Source organism: Sinocyclocheilus rhinocerous, unplaced genomic scaffold (assembly GCF_001515625.1).
Source record: "Sinocyclocheilus rhinocerous isolate Xijiao unplaced genomic scaffold, SAMN03320098_v1.1 scaffold899, whole genome shotgun sequence".
In the NCBI taxonomy this organism is placed as follows: domain Eukaryota; kingdom Metazoa; phylum Chordata; class Actinopteri; order Cypriniformes; family Cyprinidae; genus Sinocyclocheilus; species Sinocyclocheilus rhinocerous.
Window position 1 is genome coordinate 1,118,721 of NW_015653460.1, and position 20,862 is coordinate 1,139,582.

Consider the following 20,862-nt stretch of genomic DNA (forward strand, 5'->3'; position numbering starts at 1 on the left):
AAACACACCAGCAAGTCCACCTCTGAATGGCTCAAGAAAAACAAAATTAAGGTTTTGGAGTGGCCAAGTCAAAGTCCGGACTTAAATCCGATTGAGATGCTGTGGCATGACCTTACCCAGTCCATTCATGCTCGAAAACCCTCCAGTGTGGCTGAATTAAAACCATTCCGCAACGAAGAGTGGGCCTCCCCAGCGATGTGAATGACTCATTCCTAGTTATCACAAACGCTTGATTGCAGTTGTTGCTGCAAAGGGTGGCACAACCAGTCATTAGATTTAGGGGGCAATTACTTTTTAATGTAGTGCCAGGCAGGTTTGGACAGCTTTTTCCCTTAATAAAGGAAATCATTATTTCAAAACTGTATTTTGTATTTACTCGGGTTATCTTTGTGTAATATTAAAATTAGTTTGATGATCTGAATCTTTTAAGTGTGACAGGATCCAAACAAACAGTACAATATTTTGTGAATTCATCTGTTATTTAGTTTAAGCTAGTCAAATTAGACAGATGTCAGCATGGACAGGTTTCGTGCAGCATGAAATCCTTGAAAAACATAAACAAAACTACACAAGATAAAAGAAAATATGACAGACTACATTAAATATAGGTATGAGGAGATATACACAATGTGTGCCGACTTCAATATTATTATTATTTAGATATTAATATTAGGCCAACTGTATATTATATGATATTATATTATATATATATATATATATATATTATAATAATAGTAGTAGTATTGTTATCATGTGTTTGGGTTGGCGTGTGGTTATTAGGGCAGACTGTCTTTGTCTGTGGGCTATATACTAAACTATATGGATATAGTCTCGCTCTCCAAACTGTAGCGCACAGACATAGAGTGTGTGGAAAGTTCCACTATAATGTGGGCTCACAGACTCCCACACAGTCTCATGACATGAGATGAAACCAGAGTGAGCTCATCAGACATGTGTTCTCAGGAAAAAGGATGACGGCTCCTTCAGCTGCTGCTGGGGGTCATTATGTGTCATTCTTTGAGGAACTGAATGAAGCGTCTGAAAGGTTGATGATTTGAGCATTTCAGTCTTTGACATCTCTGTGTTGCAGTTTTAAAGTACTGGCAGATAAAGGCAGATGATGGTCACGTATTGCATATGATGTGGCTACACTAAACTACTTTTGAAAGAGCCTGTTTCTTTGTTCAAAAAACGATGTTTTTTGGACATTTTCCATAGTAGTATCATGGTAGTCTGTACCATGATTATACTGATCATTTAGTACAATGGTATATATTAAATGAAATGACCATATTAAGATACCCTGACTGTAACATGGTGTTTTTAGTCTAGTAAGGCGATCATATTCTCAATGACTATGTTGTTATAATTTTCACACGGAATATTCAGATTGTCAGTAATACTTAGGCAAGCATCCAGTCTCATATAAGTACACTCACTTTATTATAGACCTTCACACCTTCAGAACTATTTGGAAAGTCAGAAGCACATAAAATGACCAGCTCCGCATCCCCATGGGCATTAACACTGTCAGAATCCTTTAATTTAATATTACACAGCACTTCATGTGCTCATAATAGAGATTACACTGAGCTCTGTATGCGGCTACGCTCTTAAACTCATGTGAATTCCTGGAAGAGTTAGCCGGTCCCTGCAGTTACTCCATCTATAAAATGAACCTACTGCTTGTTTTTTTCCTATTTATTCGTTCTTTTGAAGTGAAATGACAGCTTCATTGGAACTCAAACGAGTGTTCTGTTCTCTTTGAAGTTCTTATGAGCAAAATGGAGTTTTGTTTCCTCTGTTATTTCTAACTGCTTCTGCATTATTTACTAGTGGCTTTAAAGCACTTCGCTTATAAAAAATTCAAGGCGATATCACAAATAGACTGTGATGAAATATTTAATGGATTGCTCCCAAACTTGATATTTTTGCAGCAGATTTTTTTTTATTTTGATGCTTGACTATTTTTGATGAGGTACTTTCCAATTCATGGGGTTTCTATGCAGTGGGAACACACTGAGCGAGGAATGTATTTACATATGTGACCCTGGACCACAAAACCAGTCTTAAGTCACTGGGGTATATTTGTAGCAATAGCCAAAAATACATTGTATGGGTCAAAATTATTGATTTTTCTTTTATGCCAAAAATCATTAGGATATTAAGTAAAGATCATGTTCCATGAAGATATTTTGTAAATTTCCTACCATAAATATATCAAAAATTGACCCTTATGACTGGTTTTGTGGTCCAGGGTCACATACATTTTGCCATCATCAGGCACTTTTTTTATCAAAGGCAACTTGCATTGCATTTTGAGGTAAATTTTCTTTTAAAAGTTTGGGGTTGGTAAGGTTTTTTTTTTTAATTAAAGAGTTTTATACTCACAAAGGCTGTATTTATGTGTGCAAAAATACAGTAAAAAACAGTAGTATTGTGAAATATCATTTTAATTTAAAATAACTGTTTTGTACTTAAATATATTTTAAAATGTAATGTATATTTGTGATGGCAAAGCTGGATTTTCAGCATCTTAACTCCTGTCTTCATGATTCTTCAAAAATCATCAATGTTAAAAACTTAAAACTTAATACGTTGTGAACACTGAGGATTCTGTGATTTAATATAGTTCAAAGGAACATCATTTATTTGAAAAATAAATATTTAGTAATATTATAAATGTTTTTACTGCCATTTTTGATCAATTTCACATCTTTGCTGAGTAAAAGTATTCATTTCTTAAAAAAAATCTTTTGAATGATATTCTGTGTTAATAATTCATGCATTCCCTGGGAATAAAACCGATGACTTTGCCATTGCAAAGTTCACTTCACTTGGCAATTCCTTTATTCAGCTTGATCAAATTTTCAGTCTACTTCCAATGAAATGAAATATTGATATTTTCCCCAATACTTTTAGATGGAAAATTCAAATTCTTTACTTTTATGTGGAATTTGAGTTTTCAGGACAGTAAATATAAATGATGTTTTATTACATTTGATCATACCTATTGAAGGTGAAAAGAGAAGCACATTTTGTATGTCAATTAAAATTTCAATTGTATTTTTTCTGAATTTTCTGAGCCCAAAGATAAAGGGTGAAGAAACTCTTGTGTGTTTGAAGGAAATCTGCCTTTACATCCAACAAATACTTGTTTAACTGAACTTTTGCACTCCACAAGAATGAGACAAAACTTTGTTACAATATCAACTGTGTTCCTTGAGCTTGTGCTGAATTAGTGCTTTTGTTTCGCCAGACTGAAGGTGGAATTCTAATCCTATGGCAGAAACATATATTACCCTTGGAATCAAAACCTTAATGGGAAATCTGTGATGACTGAACCCCCTTCATCAATCCTCTTTGTGCAACCTAGCGAGAGATACACATTATCTGATTGCATGAGTTGAGTCAACGCCAAAGCCTTGCATTGCAGAGCTGGATTAGGGGGCCGATTGCACTGTGGACAAACACAGGTATTGTGTGTTTTCAATGGATGGAACAGTAAAAGACGACTGTCAAGGTTCAGTGAGCCAAACTACGAACACCTGAGGATAAAATCACGAGCGAAGGGTAGAAATACAGCCCACTCCTGTCCACTCACGCACAAATCTGCAAATATGTCGTGTCAGTGTCACTAGGGTCACAAAAATGCCCTTGTTTAACACCGATATTGTCTATTGTCTGTTCCAGGTGGTGTTTCACGATGTAGGTGCCCTTACGGAGAAATTGTTCCCCATCGTAGAGGCTATGCAGAAACACTTCAGTGCAGGTTCCGGCGCGTACTATAGCGACGCCATCTTCTTCCTGTCGGTGGCCATGCATCGCATCATGCCTACAGGTGAGCTGTGACTCGACGTGGATGTTGTTGATGGGCGTAAAAAAAGCTATTGCAACTTTTGGTTTGATGTTTTATGTTTTGTTTATATTGTATGGTGAAGTCGTGACAAATTTTCACTTTGTGGACCGTAAAACTAAAGTAAACTAAAAGGTTCAAAATACTAGCGTTTCCAAACAAGAATAATGGCTGGTTCCAAACCTGGAGCTGCATAAAGGCCATGATTTTTGTATTGTTCATTTAAAAAAAAAAAAACTTAAGAAAACAAGCTATTAACAAAAAATACAAAACAATCTAACTAAAAATTAAACTACAGTAGTCAACATTTGAAGTGGATCAAAACCTTTCATCAAAGTTGTCCTAAGACCTCAAACCAAAATGCGTTCTTGTCCTAGGACAACTTTTTTGATCCACTTCAAATTTTGACTGCTATACTTTTTGTAAAACCATGAGAAAACAGTTTATCAAATAAAACATAAAAATTAGGCTTTATTATTATTATTGATAATAATATTAATTATTGTTGTTGTCTCAATTTTAAAACTGTGAGAAAACAGGCTAAAAAATATCTAAAAACAAAAATAAAAATAGAACAAAAGCAAAAAATATGTTCAAATATTATTTAATAATAGCATATAATAATAATAATAATAATAATTATTATTATTATTATTATTGTTGTTGTTGTTACTATTATTATTATTGATAATAGTAATTATTGTTGTTGTTGTTATTGTGTTGTCTCTATTTTAAAACCTTGAGAAAACAGGTTAAATAAGAAACAAAACAAAAAAAAAGCAAAAAATATGTTCAAATATTATTTCATATTAACATTTATTATTATTATTATTATTATGTTATGTTTAAAAAAAAAATTGTATATAGTATTTAACTCTTATTAATTTATAAATGTTCTTTGAAATGTGTATTTTAATCTATTATAAATCATATCTTTTAAAGTGAATGAAGGACTGTACTGTGGCCTCTGTTGGCTTCTGATACTTTATTTTTATTTTTTTTGCAATTTTGCTATCTGAAGCTAGTGTCACATTAAATATGTACCTTTAGCACTTTCAATTTATTTTATTTATTTATTTACAAGTTATCCCTCTAGGGTCTGTTTTGTAATTCATAATTATTATCCTGATTAAATTAGGGCTAACCCACTTTTTCTTAACCATACTGTGACCCAACTTTTCCATCTCAAACGTGGCAGCTGCAGAACATTCAGTGTTCATGTAAACTTCCCCTTCACACTTCCTGCTGTGAAAACTGTGTTTTCTAAAGGTCAGTACATTCGGCCATCCTGAAAGCGGCCCACAATCAGTCAGGCCGTGAATGGATTTGGAAACGAGGCCGCTGATGATGTCAGATGTGCCGACTCACTCACAGGTGCTGAACTGGCACATGGCACGGTGCTGTGCGGGGCGGGGGGAGAGGAGGGACGGGATGGGGCGGTCGATCGTCCTCTGTGACACTGCTGCTTCTCACACACAGAGCCATCGGCCACTCACTCACTCTCACATTAAAACAAATGGCTGTCCACTGTCCAGGCATCGTTTGCTGTGCCAGCTGAATGGGTTTACTGCTAAACTAAATACAAATTCCCTGGGCTCCGCTGTCAGCCGAACAAATCGATGATATCGTGAGAGGGAAAAGACCCATGAGTGTTTGATAAAGCTTGTGGCTTTGACACCGAATGCTGACATTACTTTGCTTTCTTAGAACTTCACACAGTATATCATATTAGGAAACACTAATAATCTATAGGAACAACATTAGCAGACATTAGGACATTCTGGAATATTTCACTCAGATCAATTCTGGTTGATTGCTGAATTTACATAATGACCATTAAAGTGTATATTTGGCAGATTTCCTACATAGCGCTGCTAGTTTAATGTCTCTCGCATCACTCTTTTCTTTATTGATAATACAATGTTTTAAGATCAGATCAGTATTTAATGTCAGATTAGGTCAAAGGTCTGAGACCCACAAAATGCCTCTATTTTGCATTTAATCCTTTTTTTTTTAGAATGTAATTTAAATGCTTAACATCACTAGTAATTTGTTTATTTGATTAGTGACCTAGAAATAGTGTGGAATAAAACTTTAAAAAAATCCTTTGTTTTTGTCATTATTTATTTGGTTAAATAGTTTAAAACAACAATATTTGGTTTCAAGGTTAAAATTTGATTTTGAAACCCTTACTTAAATTACAATTAGTACTTTAAGAAGTTAGAAATGTTATTGAAGTTTCATTTAATATATTTTCATATAAATTCATATTGAGTGTACATTAAACTGGTGATCTGTTGAGCGTTTATACATTTAAAAAGATATTTAAAACAATCCATTCATTTGGATTACGTTGTTTTAACATTAATTTAACTAATAAACTTAATGTGATGCATATTTTACAGTCAAGAATGAGATTTATGTAATGGTACCAATAAACTGAATGTGTTTTTAAATATGCAGTAACTTTTAATATGCAATAATTATATATTAAACCTGGTTTATATATTTATATATTATTTAGGTATCAATAAATTCAGTTTGTTTCAATCTCATACATTCTAACTAAATTAATTTGAATTGCTCCACAGCTGGCTATATTTGTGCCATATTCAGTTTTGTTTTTACAAATAACAGATTTATGCTGATTAGAAGCAATTTAAATGAATTCATATTGAAATATTTTTTTTTGTTACTTATTTACAGCATTGTTGTGTTCTTGATTCGGATTAATTAACAGACATGACAAGATATTATAATTAATGCACACCCAAAATGAATGCAAAGTGCTTTGCATCTTGTGTAAGCATTGTTATTTTTATTAATTTATTTTATTTTATTTTTATTTATCATTTTTATTTATTTATTTAAAAGCTATAGTTTTTTACAGAAAGGTCTAAAACTGCAGTTATTTAATGGAAATCAAAAGCATTTGAAGTGTGAAAAGTATTAATTGTAACATTATAATATCCTACAGTCTCTCCCCTGTTGTTCACCTTGTTGCTCAGGAATTGTTTTCTTTGGCCAGTGACCTTTAAAGACACTACGCATGAGTTCACTCACCTCAGTCAACACTGCACCAGAATGCCCTATAGATGTCAGATGGCACCTTTGGAAAACAAAAAGTCTGAAGTGGCAATAACAACACTGAGAACCTAGTGGACCCTGGGAAATGGAAAGTTTAGAATGAATGTGCATTCTACAAACTGAGATTCACTGAAAAGCACTGCCTGCACCTCAGTAAGGCCTGCAAGGGTGTTCGGGTCGATTTGTTTGCAAATTTCTCTCTGGCGATTTAGTCAATTCTCACTGAGGAGACATAATTCATATCTGAAATGAAATGCTTTGGAAGCTGAAGATTCAGAAATCAATAGCGTGTTGCTCAGTAGTGGGTTTTTGTTTATATGTTTTGTTCCTTTGAAAGTCAGTATGCTTTTATTGCTGAATGTGTCGCTTGTAGTGTCTGAGTTTAATATGTGCACCTTATTCGGTCAGAAACTCCCTCCTGAGTTGTTCACTTTCTAGCTTGATTCACTGGGTCGTGTAGAGCCTGTGATTTCACAATTGGGCCATTTATATCTGCAGGGGTGCCAAAGCACGCTGTCAAAGTGACGTGTGTGTGGAAGGCTAAGAAAGGGAGTTGAGAGCGTGGCCTTTGGGGTGAATGAGTCTTGTACTTTTTTTACGTTTTGAATTTCTGCGTGAGACAAACAATTTGCAGGTTGACAGGAAGTAGGTCAGCTCACTTTATTGTTCTCCCGCAGGTCACTGAAATAGAAATTATCCAGGTGTGTATGAATACTCTCTATATCGAGTCATATCGACTCTCTATGCTGACTATAAAGGAATCCATTTCTTTTTTGTGACCTGGATAATCAATAATTCAGAAAGTTTAGACACTTGTGTGCAGTTTGTCAGCGCTGTATCTTTTTATTGTTCCCTTCTGTTTCTGTGACCCAATAAGGCATAAATGCTTTGATTCAGTCAGGCAAATTTACATCTAGCATCTTGCAAACATTTATCAAGAAAACTTCACTAGTAACTCTTTACAAAGCACTTTTTATAATGTTTGTGGTCGGTAAGATTTTTAAATATGTTTCTAATTAAGTCTCTAATGCTCATCAAGGCTGCATTTATTTGATCAAAAATACAGTAAAGACCTTAATATTGTGAAATGATGTAACAAATGAAACTAATTGTTTTCTATTTTAATATATTTTAAAATGTAATTCATTCTTGTGGCGTAAAGCTGAATTTTCAGTGTCACAAGACCCTTCAGAAATCATTGTAATATGCTGATTTGATGCATATGAAGGATTTCTTCTTATTATTAATGTTGAAAACAGTTGTGTTGCTTAATATTTTTGTGGAAACCATGATTTTTCAGGACTGTTTGACTAAATTGGAAAAGAACAACATTTATTTGAATTAGAAATCTTTTGTGACATTATAAATGTCTTAACTGTCACTTTTGAATAAAAGTGAATAAATATCTTACTGACACCAAACTTTTGAATGGGTCTATATGCTTACATTAGCTACTGCAATAGCAGAAATAACAATGAACAGTGCTTTTACTCTTGTATAATATTTTCTTCTTTTTTTGTTATATTTTTGGGCTTTTTATTCTTTTATTATTCAGTCAGGACAGTGGAGAGATGACAGAAAAGTATTGGGTAGAGAGAAGGGAGCGGGACCGGCATTGGACCTCAAGACGGGAATCGAACTCGGGTCGCCGTGGCGTGAACACCGTTGCGCTGTATATGTCGGATTACTAACCACGAGTTTTAAAGATTTAAAACATTTTAAAGTGTTTTAAATCAACACTGAACATAAACAATGAACAACAGGACATTAACATTAGCCTAGATTAATAAATGCTGTAAAAATAGTTGTATATTGTTAGTTACCTAAGGCATTAAAGGGATAGTTCACCCAAAAATGAAAATTCTGTCATTAATTACTCACCTTCATGTCGTTCCAAACCCATAAGACCTTCGTTCATCTTCAGAAGACAAATTAAGATATTTTTGATGAAATCCGAGAGTTTTTAAAGCCTGCATAGACAGCAAGGGAACTACCACGTTTAAGGCCCAGAAACAAAGTAAGGACATCGTTAAAATAGTCCATGTGACATCAGTGGTTCAACTGGTTTAATTTTATGATGCTACGAGAATACTTTTTGTGCACAAGGAAAACAAAAATAACAAATTTATTCAACAATTCCTCTCTGCCACCATTCACGAGTGTAGCACGATGCATAAGAATTGTTGAATAAAGTCGTTATTTTTGTTTTCTTTGCACTCAAAAAGTTGCGCAAAGTTTCGCTTTGAATCCTCTATTGTGTTGTTTTTCATGTTGTAATTCTAACTTAACTCATTATTAACTCACCCTCATTTTGTTCCAAGCCCATTTGAAAAAAAAAAAAAAACTTTTGTGGATGTTATTTTGAAGGCTCTTCACTTTCCATACAGTGGTAGTTCATAATGACCACAGCTGTTCTGCTTGTGTGTTCATGCTTGGAACAACATGAGGGTGAATTTTCATTTTTGGGCCAACTATTCCTTTAACAGTGGTCTTTCATTTCCTTTTGACCCACTGACTGGCTACTCAAACCCACCTCAAGGAATTCCGTCCTGATTTCTCTGTATGTCAGGAGGCGGTCTGTATGCTTGCATGACTCTCGCCGTCTCCCCCCAGGCTTATTCCGGTCATCGACTCTTTACCAACAGGGCGGTCAATACCAGCCTGCTGAGAGGCTGAATAAGTGAGCCCTGAGGAAGAGACTGACACCATCCGTCTCACTTTATCCCTGGAAGACCACTGGCCCACTGAGCTAAAATTAGGTTTTTTTGGGGGTCTAAAAGAGCAAGATTAGGTGCTCAGTCCATAATGATGGATTTTTTGTTCTTTTGAAAAAATGACCGGGGTAAAAAGAATCACATGCCCAGTGATTAAAAAAATAATAATAATAATACTTGCTCTAGTTTTATATTCTGTCATATTGCTGTGAGGGATTTGGCTGTTCATTAAAGGAACATTGAACCTGGAGGTGGGCTGCTATATTAACTGCTTAGCCCAAGTTACAGTAGGAGCTGTGAAAATAATTGGCCCTTGTTTCAAGTGGCTATGAATTTTCTCTTATTGTGAAGCATTGCCATGTGTTCGCAGCTCGTGAGGGAACAGAAAGCCTGTGTTTTAAGACTCTTTGGCTGCCTCAAGAGCAATGCGTTTGTGAACACAGAAGTCTGCTACTTTCTGTTTCTGTAGCAGTTGTTTTTATTGTGTCTGCTGGAAAACAGATCAGCAAGAACATCTAAAGGTACATATTTAAGTGTTTATTCCCAGTAATGTCTTTGATTTAATTGATTTTATTAGAGGTTTCAATACAACTTTATATACAGGTTTACACTGTGTGCTAACCAGACACGAAATGACAAGAATGGCATTCAATCACGAAACAGATCCACCAATCAGAACTGTTCTGCCTGTTTGTGAACTAAAGCAAACATTGCTAGTACTGCAGCTGAAGAGCATAAAATTAAAAACACATACATTGAAGTATCTGACATTTGATTGATTGATCAACCATAAAATTTTGATGACTGATTTAATATGCAATAAGACAAGGTCCACTGACATTTTAGTGTTGACACGGCTGTCTGGCACGACACCACAAAGATGAAATCTTTTTGTATTATTTTTAAAATAAGATTTAGCATTATTTGAGTGTTATTAATAGCATTTATTAATATTTTGAATCAGTTTTTATTTTTATATTTTGTTTTCATTTTAATTTTAGGTTAAGTTTTAGTAATCTTATGTGCTTTTGTCATTTTTATTAGTTTTGAATATATTTAGCTTTCATTTTTATTTATTTCAGCTTTAGTTTTAGTAATTTTAGTTTGTCAACTAAAACTTATTTTATTCAGTTAGCTGCCAGGCCAACATTTCTAATTTTAATTAAAGTTTTTCTTCAAATATTTATATGAGCTTTATTTCAGTTAACAAAATCCTTTTTTTTTTTTTTTTTTAGTTAACACTAACAATGCTGCATAACAACAGTCGCTTTATCATGTTGTGTTTGGTTTGGACAGTGTTCGATTATATGTAGTTGCAGACAAAATCTCAATATTCAAAAGATAGTATTTGCTACACTCTTTGTCTGTTTAATGGAAAATAAGGGAGAGGCTAAAAATGTCAAAACAAACCATAGCTAGGTGATTTCTAAAACCACCTCAGATATTGTTTTATCAACATTCAGACTCAAAAGGTGAATTGTATTCTATGCTTTGAAGAACAAAGTAGACCTTTGATATACTTAAAAAGAAACATCTGTGATATCTTTGTGTAACTCATTTGCCATATGACTTATCTAGAATTGAGTCACTATGCTAAGGAGTTACTGTCAGAACGTAAGCACGCATGCATCTGGAAATTTCATCATTTTGAAACTTTATGCAATGTCATTTATATTTGACTCTAGGATCATTGATAACTGTTAAAAAAGTTACTTTTTTAAGTTTCAAAATGACACAAACTCAACCTTTTTAAAAAAAAAAAAACAGTTGTCAATGATCCTAGAGTCAGTCATGTGACTCCATATGTCTGCATGCAAAGATCACACCCTATAAAAATGGAAACCTTTTTCTTGGAAGAACATTTTCATGATCATGTGGAAGGTCCACATGATCATGAAAATGTTCTTCCCAGAAAGAGGTTTCCATTTCTATAAGATGTGATCTTTCATACCAGATTTTAACTCACCCCATTGCATTTAACTATTTACCACTTGAGATATTTTTCTTGCTGATGGAGAATGGCCAGATAAGACCAAGTTTTAATGTCGTAATGAAGTTGACCTATATCAGCCTATATCACTTGCTGCTGTTTTCACTGGGGAAGGCAATAAAGCCATAATCCACAGAGAACAGATGGAATTCCACCTGTTCCATACTTTTAGTGATAAAGTAGATTACTTGGATTACTTTGTATTGTTATTCACCTTAATAGGTTTTCAAATTGTGAATACATAATTCATTGGCAGGAGGATTACTGTATATCTCAAAAGAAGGGACAATCTAAAAGAGTCAGATATTTCCCAAGATGATGCTGTTAAAAGCTAGTGCAAAACTCTTACATCTGTAAAACACAGCCACTCTCTTAAAAGTATGTCAAGCTTCAGCGCCCCTAGTCATTTTAGATGACCAGGCTATTTTTGAGCATGTTCAACTGTGTGTTCCCTTGGCTGTAAACGTGCTGGGAATATCCTAGATGTGTATGCACTCAGCTAAAACTAGAAATTTTGTTTATAAAACTCCATAGGCATGTCTCCAGCACCTTGGGCCTGGTGATGATGGAGCTGGTGAACTTGTTTCTTGAAAGTCTTTATTGCTTCAGGCTGCAGAGGCCCAATAAAATTAATTAGTGCAGTGGTTAATGCTTCAAAGGTGCATTTTAACGTGCTTGCTGACATGTCCTCAGGTGCGCACCAAGCCTCTGTGGCTCATCCTGCCCAAAGCGATTGTTCCTTTTTTGATCTGGTGTACTGTGACGCATGGGTTTTATTTATGGAGGTTTGAAGCGACTCTCAGTTTTGGAGGGTAAAAATGGTCCTTATTCAAACTGGGGAGTCAAGGTTGGTCTTTGGGATTTGCTCATTTCAGAGCTTTTTCATTTTCAGAAGTTTCAGGACCAATAGTGGCACCAAACTGAATCATAAAATATGGCAAATAAGCAATATCATGGTCGATATTATAAATAAACACTGCCTGTTTTTGTTGTTGGTTTTAATAGTGCTCTGCTAAATAGTCACATCAGAATGAAATGGTGTACTGTAGAATAGATTGTTTTGGTAACAGTTCTTATTTGTTAATATGAATGCATTAAAAATACAGAACTAACTTTTAACAGCATTTATTAAATCTGGTTAATGTTAGTTAGTGTTACAACTTAACATTAAGGCTGCATTTATTTGAACAAAATACAGTAAAAAGAGCAATATTTTAAAATAACAGTTTTCTGTTTTAATATATTGTAAAATGTAATTTATTGCCGTGCTGGCAAAGCTTTTCAGCATCATTCCTCCAGACTTCAGTGTCGCATGATCCTTCAGAAATCATATGCTGATTTGCTGCTCAAGAATTTTTTTTATTATCCGTGTTGAAAACAGTTGTGCTGCTGAATATTTCTGTGGAAACTGTGATACACTTTTTTTCAAGACTCTTTGATGAATAAAAAGTTCAAAAGAACAGCATTTATTTAAAATTATTTAAAATATTTTATAACATTATAAATGTCTTTACTGTCACTTTTGATCAATTGTATGCTGAATAAAAGTATTAATAAATATTAATTAAATACTACTTAAAATAATTTTAGTTCTTCTAGTGTAGAGTGTGCTACTATCTACTTCCAGCTGATTATTAAAGCTCATTGAACTGGGAGAGGATAAATTATTTTAACATTATAAAAATTTCTTTTTACATCTCTAGGTTTTGTTTTTGATCTCCATACACTGTGGATGTGCTTCCTGTTTCATACAAATTCAGCACTTGTCCTCCTTTTATCATTGCTCATGAAGTGTTTTGTAGTCAGACTGTGTGTTTGGAGGGGAGCGCTGAGATCGTTGATATTGATTTGTCCAGTTTCCGGTGCTTGTTTGGAGAGACGTCGGTGTGAAATGCCTGACCAACTAAACAGCTCCGGCTGGCTGCTCTCTTTTCATTGTTCTAATTACAACAAGCATAGTTTGGGCCCCCTATGTTTTGCTTTCCGAATGTGTGTCATTGTGTGTGCGGCCTCTGCTCCACAATGGTGTGTCCAGAATGTTGTCTTGAGGGCTTTGTTCGTTGTCCAGTGGACTCACACGAAGACCGTGAGGCCATCCGACGTGAGAACACCCCTCCAGATGATGATGTTCCATCATTTGTTATTTCAACTATGTTATGGGTTTTCTGCATTATAGAGCACGCGAAGAAACAATATAGTATCTCTGATTCATTGCATGTAGCACTGTTCACAACCCATAGGATGTGATTATTTTGGTGTTTGTTAATTTCATACAGATTTGCTTTACTTTCTCTTTCTTTTGCACCCTAGAACTGAAGCGCATTGTTCAGTTGGACCTGGACCTCAAATTCAGAAGCAACATCAGAGACCTCTTTCAAGAGTTTAACCATTTCCCTGCTGAGGCTGTCATTGGAATTGCACGTGAAATGCAGCCGGTTTACAGGTATCGGACTCAGCTCTGTGTACAGTAAAGTAATTGTGTTCACTGTTCTCACATTTATATGCTCCTTGTTGATAAATCTGGTGCATTCATACCAAAAAGTATGAAAAGAAGCGCTACACGATATATTTGAATGTTTGTTTAATTTGTCGGTATTGGTCAAAATTGGATATTTAATTGTATAATTGTATATTTCCCCAATTTATAATTTTTAAATTACCTTTGCCATCATCTAACGTTAGCTTAAAGTAAATCTTTAAAAATATTAGGATTTTTATAGTTGTTAAAAGTAAATAAAATCTCTAAATGAATATCGTTTTTTTTTTTCACTGTACATTAAAATGTTAATTTTAGTGTTTATTATTTTATAAGATAGAATTTTAAGAAAATAGAATTTTTAAGGGGTCATATGATGCTATTTAAATTTTTCCTTTCTCTTTGAAGTGTTACAAGCTCTTGGTGCATAAAGAAGATCTGTAAAGTTGCAAAGACTAAAGTCTCAAATCCAAAGAGATATTCTTTATAAAAGTTAAGAGTCAGCCACACCTACCTAAAACGGCTCGTTCTAACGCCGCCCAAATGTTCACGCAAAGCAAGAAGGCGTAACTTTTATTCTCGCTGTAGTGTTGTTGCTGCTGCCATGTCGTGAAGACGCGTGTGTTTGTGTTCTGTGTGTTTCGTTGTGAAAGCGAAACTACTTTGTTTGGTCTTCCAAAAGAGGACGATATCCGCTTCGTCATGCCTAGAGCTGATCCGTGCTGGTCGTTGAGGGAATACATCAACTTCGCACTGTGGATTGCCGGATCGGCTTTCAATGTGGACGAAGCGGAGTCCAGCCCGGGATCGTTACATGTGGTTGCCGCAAGCCCGCCGGCCGCGCCGTTCACTCAGGCCCGCCGGCCTCCGCTCACTCTAGCCCGTGGGCCGTTCCTTCGCCAAATCCACCGGCCGCGCCGTTCTCAAGCCCGCCGTGTGTTTCGTTGTGAAAGTGAAACTACTTTGTTTGGCTTTCCAAAAGAGGACACGACTAGAAATCAGTGGTTAAGTTGTATTTACAACACTGTTCCAGAACACTTCAACCCAAATATCCAGATGTGTGCAGCACATTTTATGGAGGACTGTTTACTGATCCTGGGAGAGTAACGTTAGACTAAAATGCCAGCAGTTCTGACTCACGTAAGTACGTTTTCATTTAAAGGATTTGCCACTGATGATTCAAACGCGAGTTTTGGGCAGTGTAGAGTAGCGCTTGTTTGTGATTGTTGTGATCTCCGATCACAAATGCAGACATGGTTTTATGTTTATGCGGCTCGATGCAACGCAACGTGTAAAAAGAGAGTATAAGTCATAATCCGTAATTATGTCCCCACTGGATGCAACAAATGCCTAGTTAATAATGGGTTTTAATGTTTATGTCTCAGCGCTTCGGCCGGACAGGGCATCATCACAATATGGCAAGGGGCGTAACATTCTGCAATTTATTGGTTATCAGCTATAATTGAAAATATTTTTAATATATGATGCATTCCAGTATTATTTTAGTATTATTTATATGCTGTTATATAAATATTTTGAATTCTAATTTTGAATTTTCATTTTAATCCTAGTTTTAGTAATTTTGTGCTTTTTTATTAGTTAACTTTTTTTAGTATTTCTTTTTAATTTAACTTGACCTAGTACTTCAGCTTAAACGTTAAGCTTAAAAGATAGCTGCCAAGACAACATTTAAATTTTTTTTTTTTTTTTTACTTTTTCATTTAATATATTTTATTTCAGCTTTATTTCACTTACCAAAAACAATTTTAATAGTTTCAGTTAGCAATAACAAGAATGGTACATTTCTAATAAAAAATACTGTAATACCACCTTGTTTTGTGTTTTACATGATAATACCATGATAGTTTGGATGTTCACCATGGTAGTACAATGGTATTCTTTGAAGGTCCATGTAAATATGATGGTACATGCACCATGGTAAATTTCAAAATGTTATGAAATTACCATTTGATACACTACTGTGTTATGATGACAGTAATGTTTTGTCTTTTCGGCAAGCACTATAGTATTCTCTGTTCTGTACATCAAACCTGTAAAAGATATAGAGGTGCACTTTGATTTGCACCTAAGTTTAGAAAAAGGGTGACAAAATAGCAAAGTCCTACTCTACAATTTGGTCAAAACAGCTTTTTCAAAATCTGAAAGAGACTTTGGACAACCTGTCCTCCGAACACAATGTCGAAATGGTCAATGCCATTGCCATCAGTCTTGTGGCCTGGCAAAGGCAAGCTGGGCATTAAAACTGGGACGCATTTGGAGCCAAATGGAGGTGGAAGCCTTTTCACAATGTTCTCCAAGAGCCATCATGTGACTAGAGCTTTCAGGAAACCGTTTCTAATAGCTCCAGTGTTTAGCATCCGAAACATGAGGAGGAAGCTCAGATTGGTGATTGGAATTCACAAAGGAGGCTGTTTTTTCTTTTGCTTTCTGTGAGTGCGTTTGTGTGATTTCTCTGTGTGTCTATGCATGAGAGAGGGAAAGACTGTAGGCTTAAAAAAAAACACAAACCCTACATTGATGTTGAGCCTCTTTTGAAGCAAGACAGCCTTGTTTTAACAGACTTTCCTAGTTGATACCTCATTTAGCTTCCTTAAACAGGCACAAAGAACTAACAACCTAAAACAGCTTTGATTACCAGGATATTTAACCAAAAAGTGTCAAGACTCACATGATTGAGTATACAGGCATGAATTATCAGATTAATGTTGATGTTGATTAATGAGCATTTACCAAAGTACTTAAGGGTGGCACTAGATGGCACTTTAGTCCCCACTGTTCTCTTGTTGAATGTTGTTTCTTTTCATTTGTCCTATATTCTCATCAGACCTGCCTCACCTCAGTCAGAGCAACAAGTCAAGTCCTTGTATAAGAAACCAGCAAATCGTAGCAAGTACATCTCTATGTTAAAAGAATACTTCAGCCAAAAGAGAAAACTTTGCTATATTTTACTCACTCATTTGTTGTTTCAGCACATATAATGTTTTTTTTCCTTCTTTCTTGAAAACGTACTAACATAATTGGATGGTAATTAAAAAAAGAGAAGAGTGCCCAACTGCCCATATAGTTTCGTGAAGCAGTACGGTAGCTTTGCAAGAAGAACAAACTTGCATGTAATTTATGTTTTTTTTTTTTTTTTTTTAGTAATCAAAAAAGTACTGTACCAGTCAGCTGGTCATTAAATAATCTCTCACAGCATGATCAGGAACCAAATGTAAAACTTGTTGCATTGCAATTTAGTTAAGTTATCTCTATTATGTTAGAAGAAAGAGAATGTGTAAAGGTATGAAAGAAACTAGCTACACTGCCATTTAAATGTTTGGGGTAAGTAAGATTTTATTTATTTTTTTATTTTTTGAAAGAAATTTTAAGCAAGGATGCATACAATTGATTAAAAGTAACAGTTAAGACATTCATAATTTTGCAAAAGACTTCTATTTCAATAAAAAAGTAAATTTTTTTAACTTTCGTTTTAAAAAAAAAAACCTGAAAAAACATATCATGGTTTTTCACAAAAATATTAGTAGCACAACTGCTTTCAACTTGGATAATAATCAGAAATATTTCTTGAACATATTAAAATGATTTCTGAAGGATTATGTGACTCTAAAGACTGAAATAATGATGCTGAAAATTCAGCTTTGTCAACACAGGAATGATTACATTTTGAAATATATAGTAGAAAACAGTTATTTAAAATTGTAAAAAAAAAAAAAAACCTTAATATTACTGCTTTTACTGTATGTTTTATTAAATAATTGCAGCCTGATTGAGCATAAAGGCTTCTTAAAAACAAATAAATAAATAAATAATTATAATTTAAAAAAAAATCTTACCAACACCAACCTTTTTTGTTATTGTAAGAACTGAGTTTAAGAACTGTAGTCGGTTGCCTTAAATGATTGTTTAGTGTAATTACACCATGTGCATAATTATTAGGAACGTTGATATTCTGATGATATTTTTTTTTCAAGCACATTTTACCAATTATTCAAATCTAATGCAATACAGAAATTGCAAAGATAAAAGGTTTGTTCACCCAAAAATGAAAATTAGCCCATAAATTACTCGCCCTCAAGTCATCCTAGGTGTATATGACTTTCTTCTTTCAGACAAATCCAGTCGGAGTTATATAAAAAAATTGTCTTTGATCTTTCAAGCTGTTTAATGCCACTCAGCGAGTGTTGCATGCATCAGTCCAAAAGAAGTTAAATAAAAAGCACCCATCCATTAAAAAAAGTGTCTCACACGGCTCCGGGCGGTGAACAAAGGCCTCCTGTAGCGAATCGATGCGTTTTTGTAAGAATAATATACATATTCAAAACGTAATAATCAATTTAATATAGCTTGCGCCAACAGTTGTATATGGAAGCAGCTCCGGGCGCATGACGTATGAGGTCGGCTTAGCGCATGCCCCGCTCAGAAGTGACACACGCGGAAGCGCAGTGGAGAGATCAAAACAAAACAATGGTCACTTATTAGAAGTACAAAAAATCGACCTGTTCTCAGCAGAGCTCCTGAGAAAGGAGCTGTAAAAATATATTGAGATGGTTTTTGGTACTTATACCGCAAATATATATTCTTAAGGACATCAAAACCTCAAATAAAACTCCAGAAAGGTGTACAATATGGGACCTTTAAGAATTAATGCGAAGAATTAGGTGTAAAAACATCAGGAAACATTTAGTGTCCAGCGCCACCATTTTCCAGAACTGCAACCTTCCTGGAGTCTCCAGAATTACAAGGTGTCAGGTTCTCAGAGACTTTGCTTGGGTAAAAAATCCTTAAAAATTACCCCCACTTAATAAGAATAACATGCAACTAACATGTGTTAGTTTAATTGATGTGACCTTTCCTTACCCTAGTGTCATTCACCCATACAAGATTTTAGAAAATTAGAATTTCATGTTTTTCCAGTACATTTTTCATCTGTCTGTTCACTGTTTTGAAGTTTGAAGAGGGTCAGGGAAGTCATCAGGCTTTCAGCTGTGTGAGGAGCTAGTGTAACTTCTGGATAAAAGAAATAAGCTATGCTGATGGAAAAATAGTCCCTGTGAGAGTTTTTTTCCCCTCCACAACAGAGTGCCTGTTTTCCACAACAGTTTTCTCACTACACTCTCACAAAACTACGTAAACAATTGAGAAGGAGATAAAAGCGTAATCGGCCATTGAGGTATCTGTGGTACATCAGCAGCAGCAGTGCTGGGGTTTGTTGATAACATCTAACACCTGTGCTAGCACAATGACCCACTAGGCCACTGTAATTAACTTTTAACTCTTTTCCAAGCCTTCTGCCCGACTGGCACAGGCATTACGCTTTGTTTGCGATGCTCCCTAGGCTCCCAAAGACCTCTCTTTTCCACTGATGCAGCATGTTTGGACGTCTCCTGGCTCTGAGGTGCGTAGTTCTTTCGGTGTTGTTGCATTAGTCTCTCTGCAGCTGAGGCAGAAAGAACACAGCAGGGCTGAAGATAGATACCGCCGTTTCTCTCCAGAACACTTCATTAGCTGGTGAAGAGCTATTTTATCTAATGTGCTTTTTAGCTAATGAAGTGAGACTTTAGAAACAAATGATAAGCCAGACCTTTCAGAAAGTCTTGCTCATTGGTTCAATTGTTTTGCTAGCTGTCTTTTTGATTTTCCACTTGACGTAAGTTGGTTGTCATTTATCCAGAGGAACTTGATGAGGCAACTTGATAAAGGAAAAAGCTTTCCAAAACATCATTTATTAGTATTTTTGTCTTGTTTATCTTGGTGATATATATATATATATATATACTAACAATATATTACTAACTACCAATATATAGAGGTCGACCGATTGATCGGCCGGCCAATTAATCGGCCGATTTTTGCAAAGCCAATTGTGCTGCAAATTAGGCCGATTTATAGGCAGGCGCATCTGCAGGCAGCTAAGCGTTGTTGCGGAACACCGGAGAATCTCGAGACGGAGCAACTCCCACTCTGCAGCCACTTCTTGTTCACACACAGTTTCAGCTAATGATGGAAGGGCAAAACAGACCGTTTCAAAAGCGTAATTACGTTTTACCCTACTAGAATTGGTGCCGGAAAGTTATCATATTCATAAGTGCAACAAGTCATTTGCATGTGAAAGTAGAAACACATGCAGTTTAGACGAAACTTCTGGGCTTCCTCATGAAATGTGTGTGTAGGTCCGACAATAGCATCCACGATGTCATCGCTTGTGGCCAGTGCACTCTAAGCAGTTATGAGCAGCGGGCTGTGTAATATGTGTGAACTCTTTATTTTTGTTATCACTTGGCCCAGGGGTGCCCAAACTCGGTCCTGGAGGGCCGGTGTCCTGCAGAGTTTAGCTCCAACCCCAATTAAACACACCTGAACCAGCTAATCAAGCACTTATAGGCATACTAGAAACTTACCAGCAGGTGTGTTGAGGCAAGTTGGAGCTAAACTCTGCAAGACACCGGCCCTCCAGGACCGAGTGTGGGCACCCCTGACTTGGCCATTTGACTTATAGCAGCGTCCAGTGTTTCCCATACATTGAGTAAATAGATTTTCCAAAAGGCTTATACTTTGTTGAATAAACTGAGCACTGCGCGTTTTAAAATTAAAATGCAGCGCGGGTGTTTTTATATGAATGTATCTTTGAAAAGAACCGACCGTCTTCAGAAAAGCTTCGATGTCATTTTCATTTCGTCTTTACTGTAATGCCTGATAAAGTAGCGTTTGTGAGCGCAGT

The 20,862-nt window shown here is 35.4% G+C and overlaps 1 protein-coding gene across 1 annotated transcript in view; it reads left to right on the top strand.

The window, feature by feature from the left end:
- The window catches only part of LOC107715806 (xyloside xylosyltransferase 1-like), a 49,121-nt gene that overhangs the window by 12,524 nt on the left and 15,735 nt on the right, over positions 1–20,862 (top strand). The window contains 2 exon segments of the mRNA XM_016522014.1: positions 3,694–3,841; positions 13,958–14,090. Coding sequence (XP_016377500.1) covers positions 3,694–3,841; positions 13,958–14,090 — 281 coding nt within the window.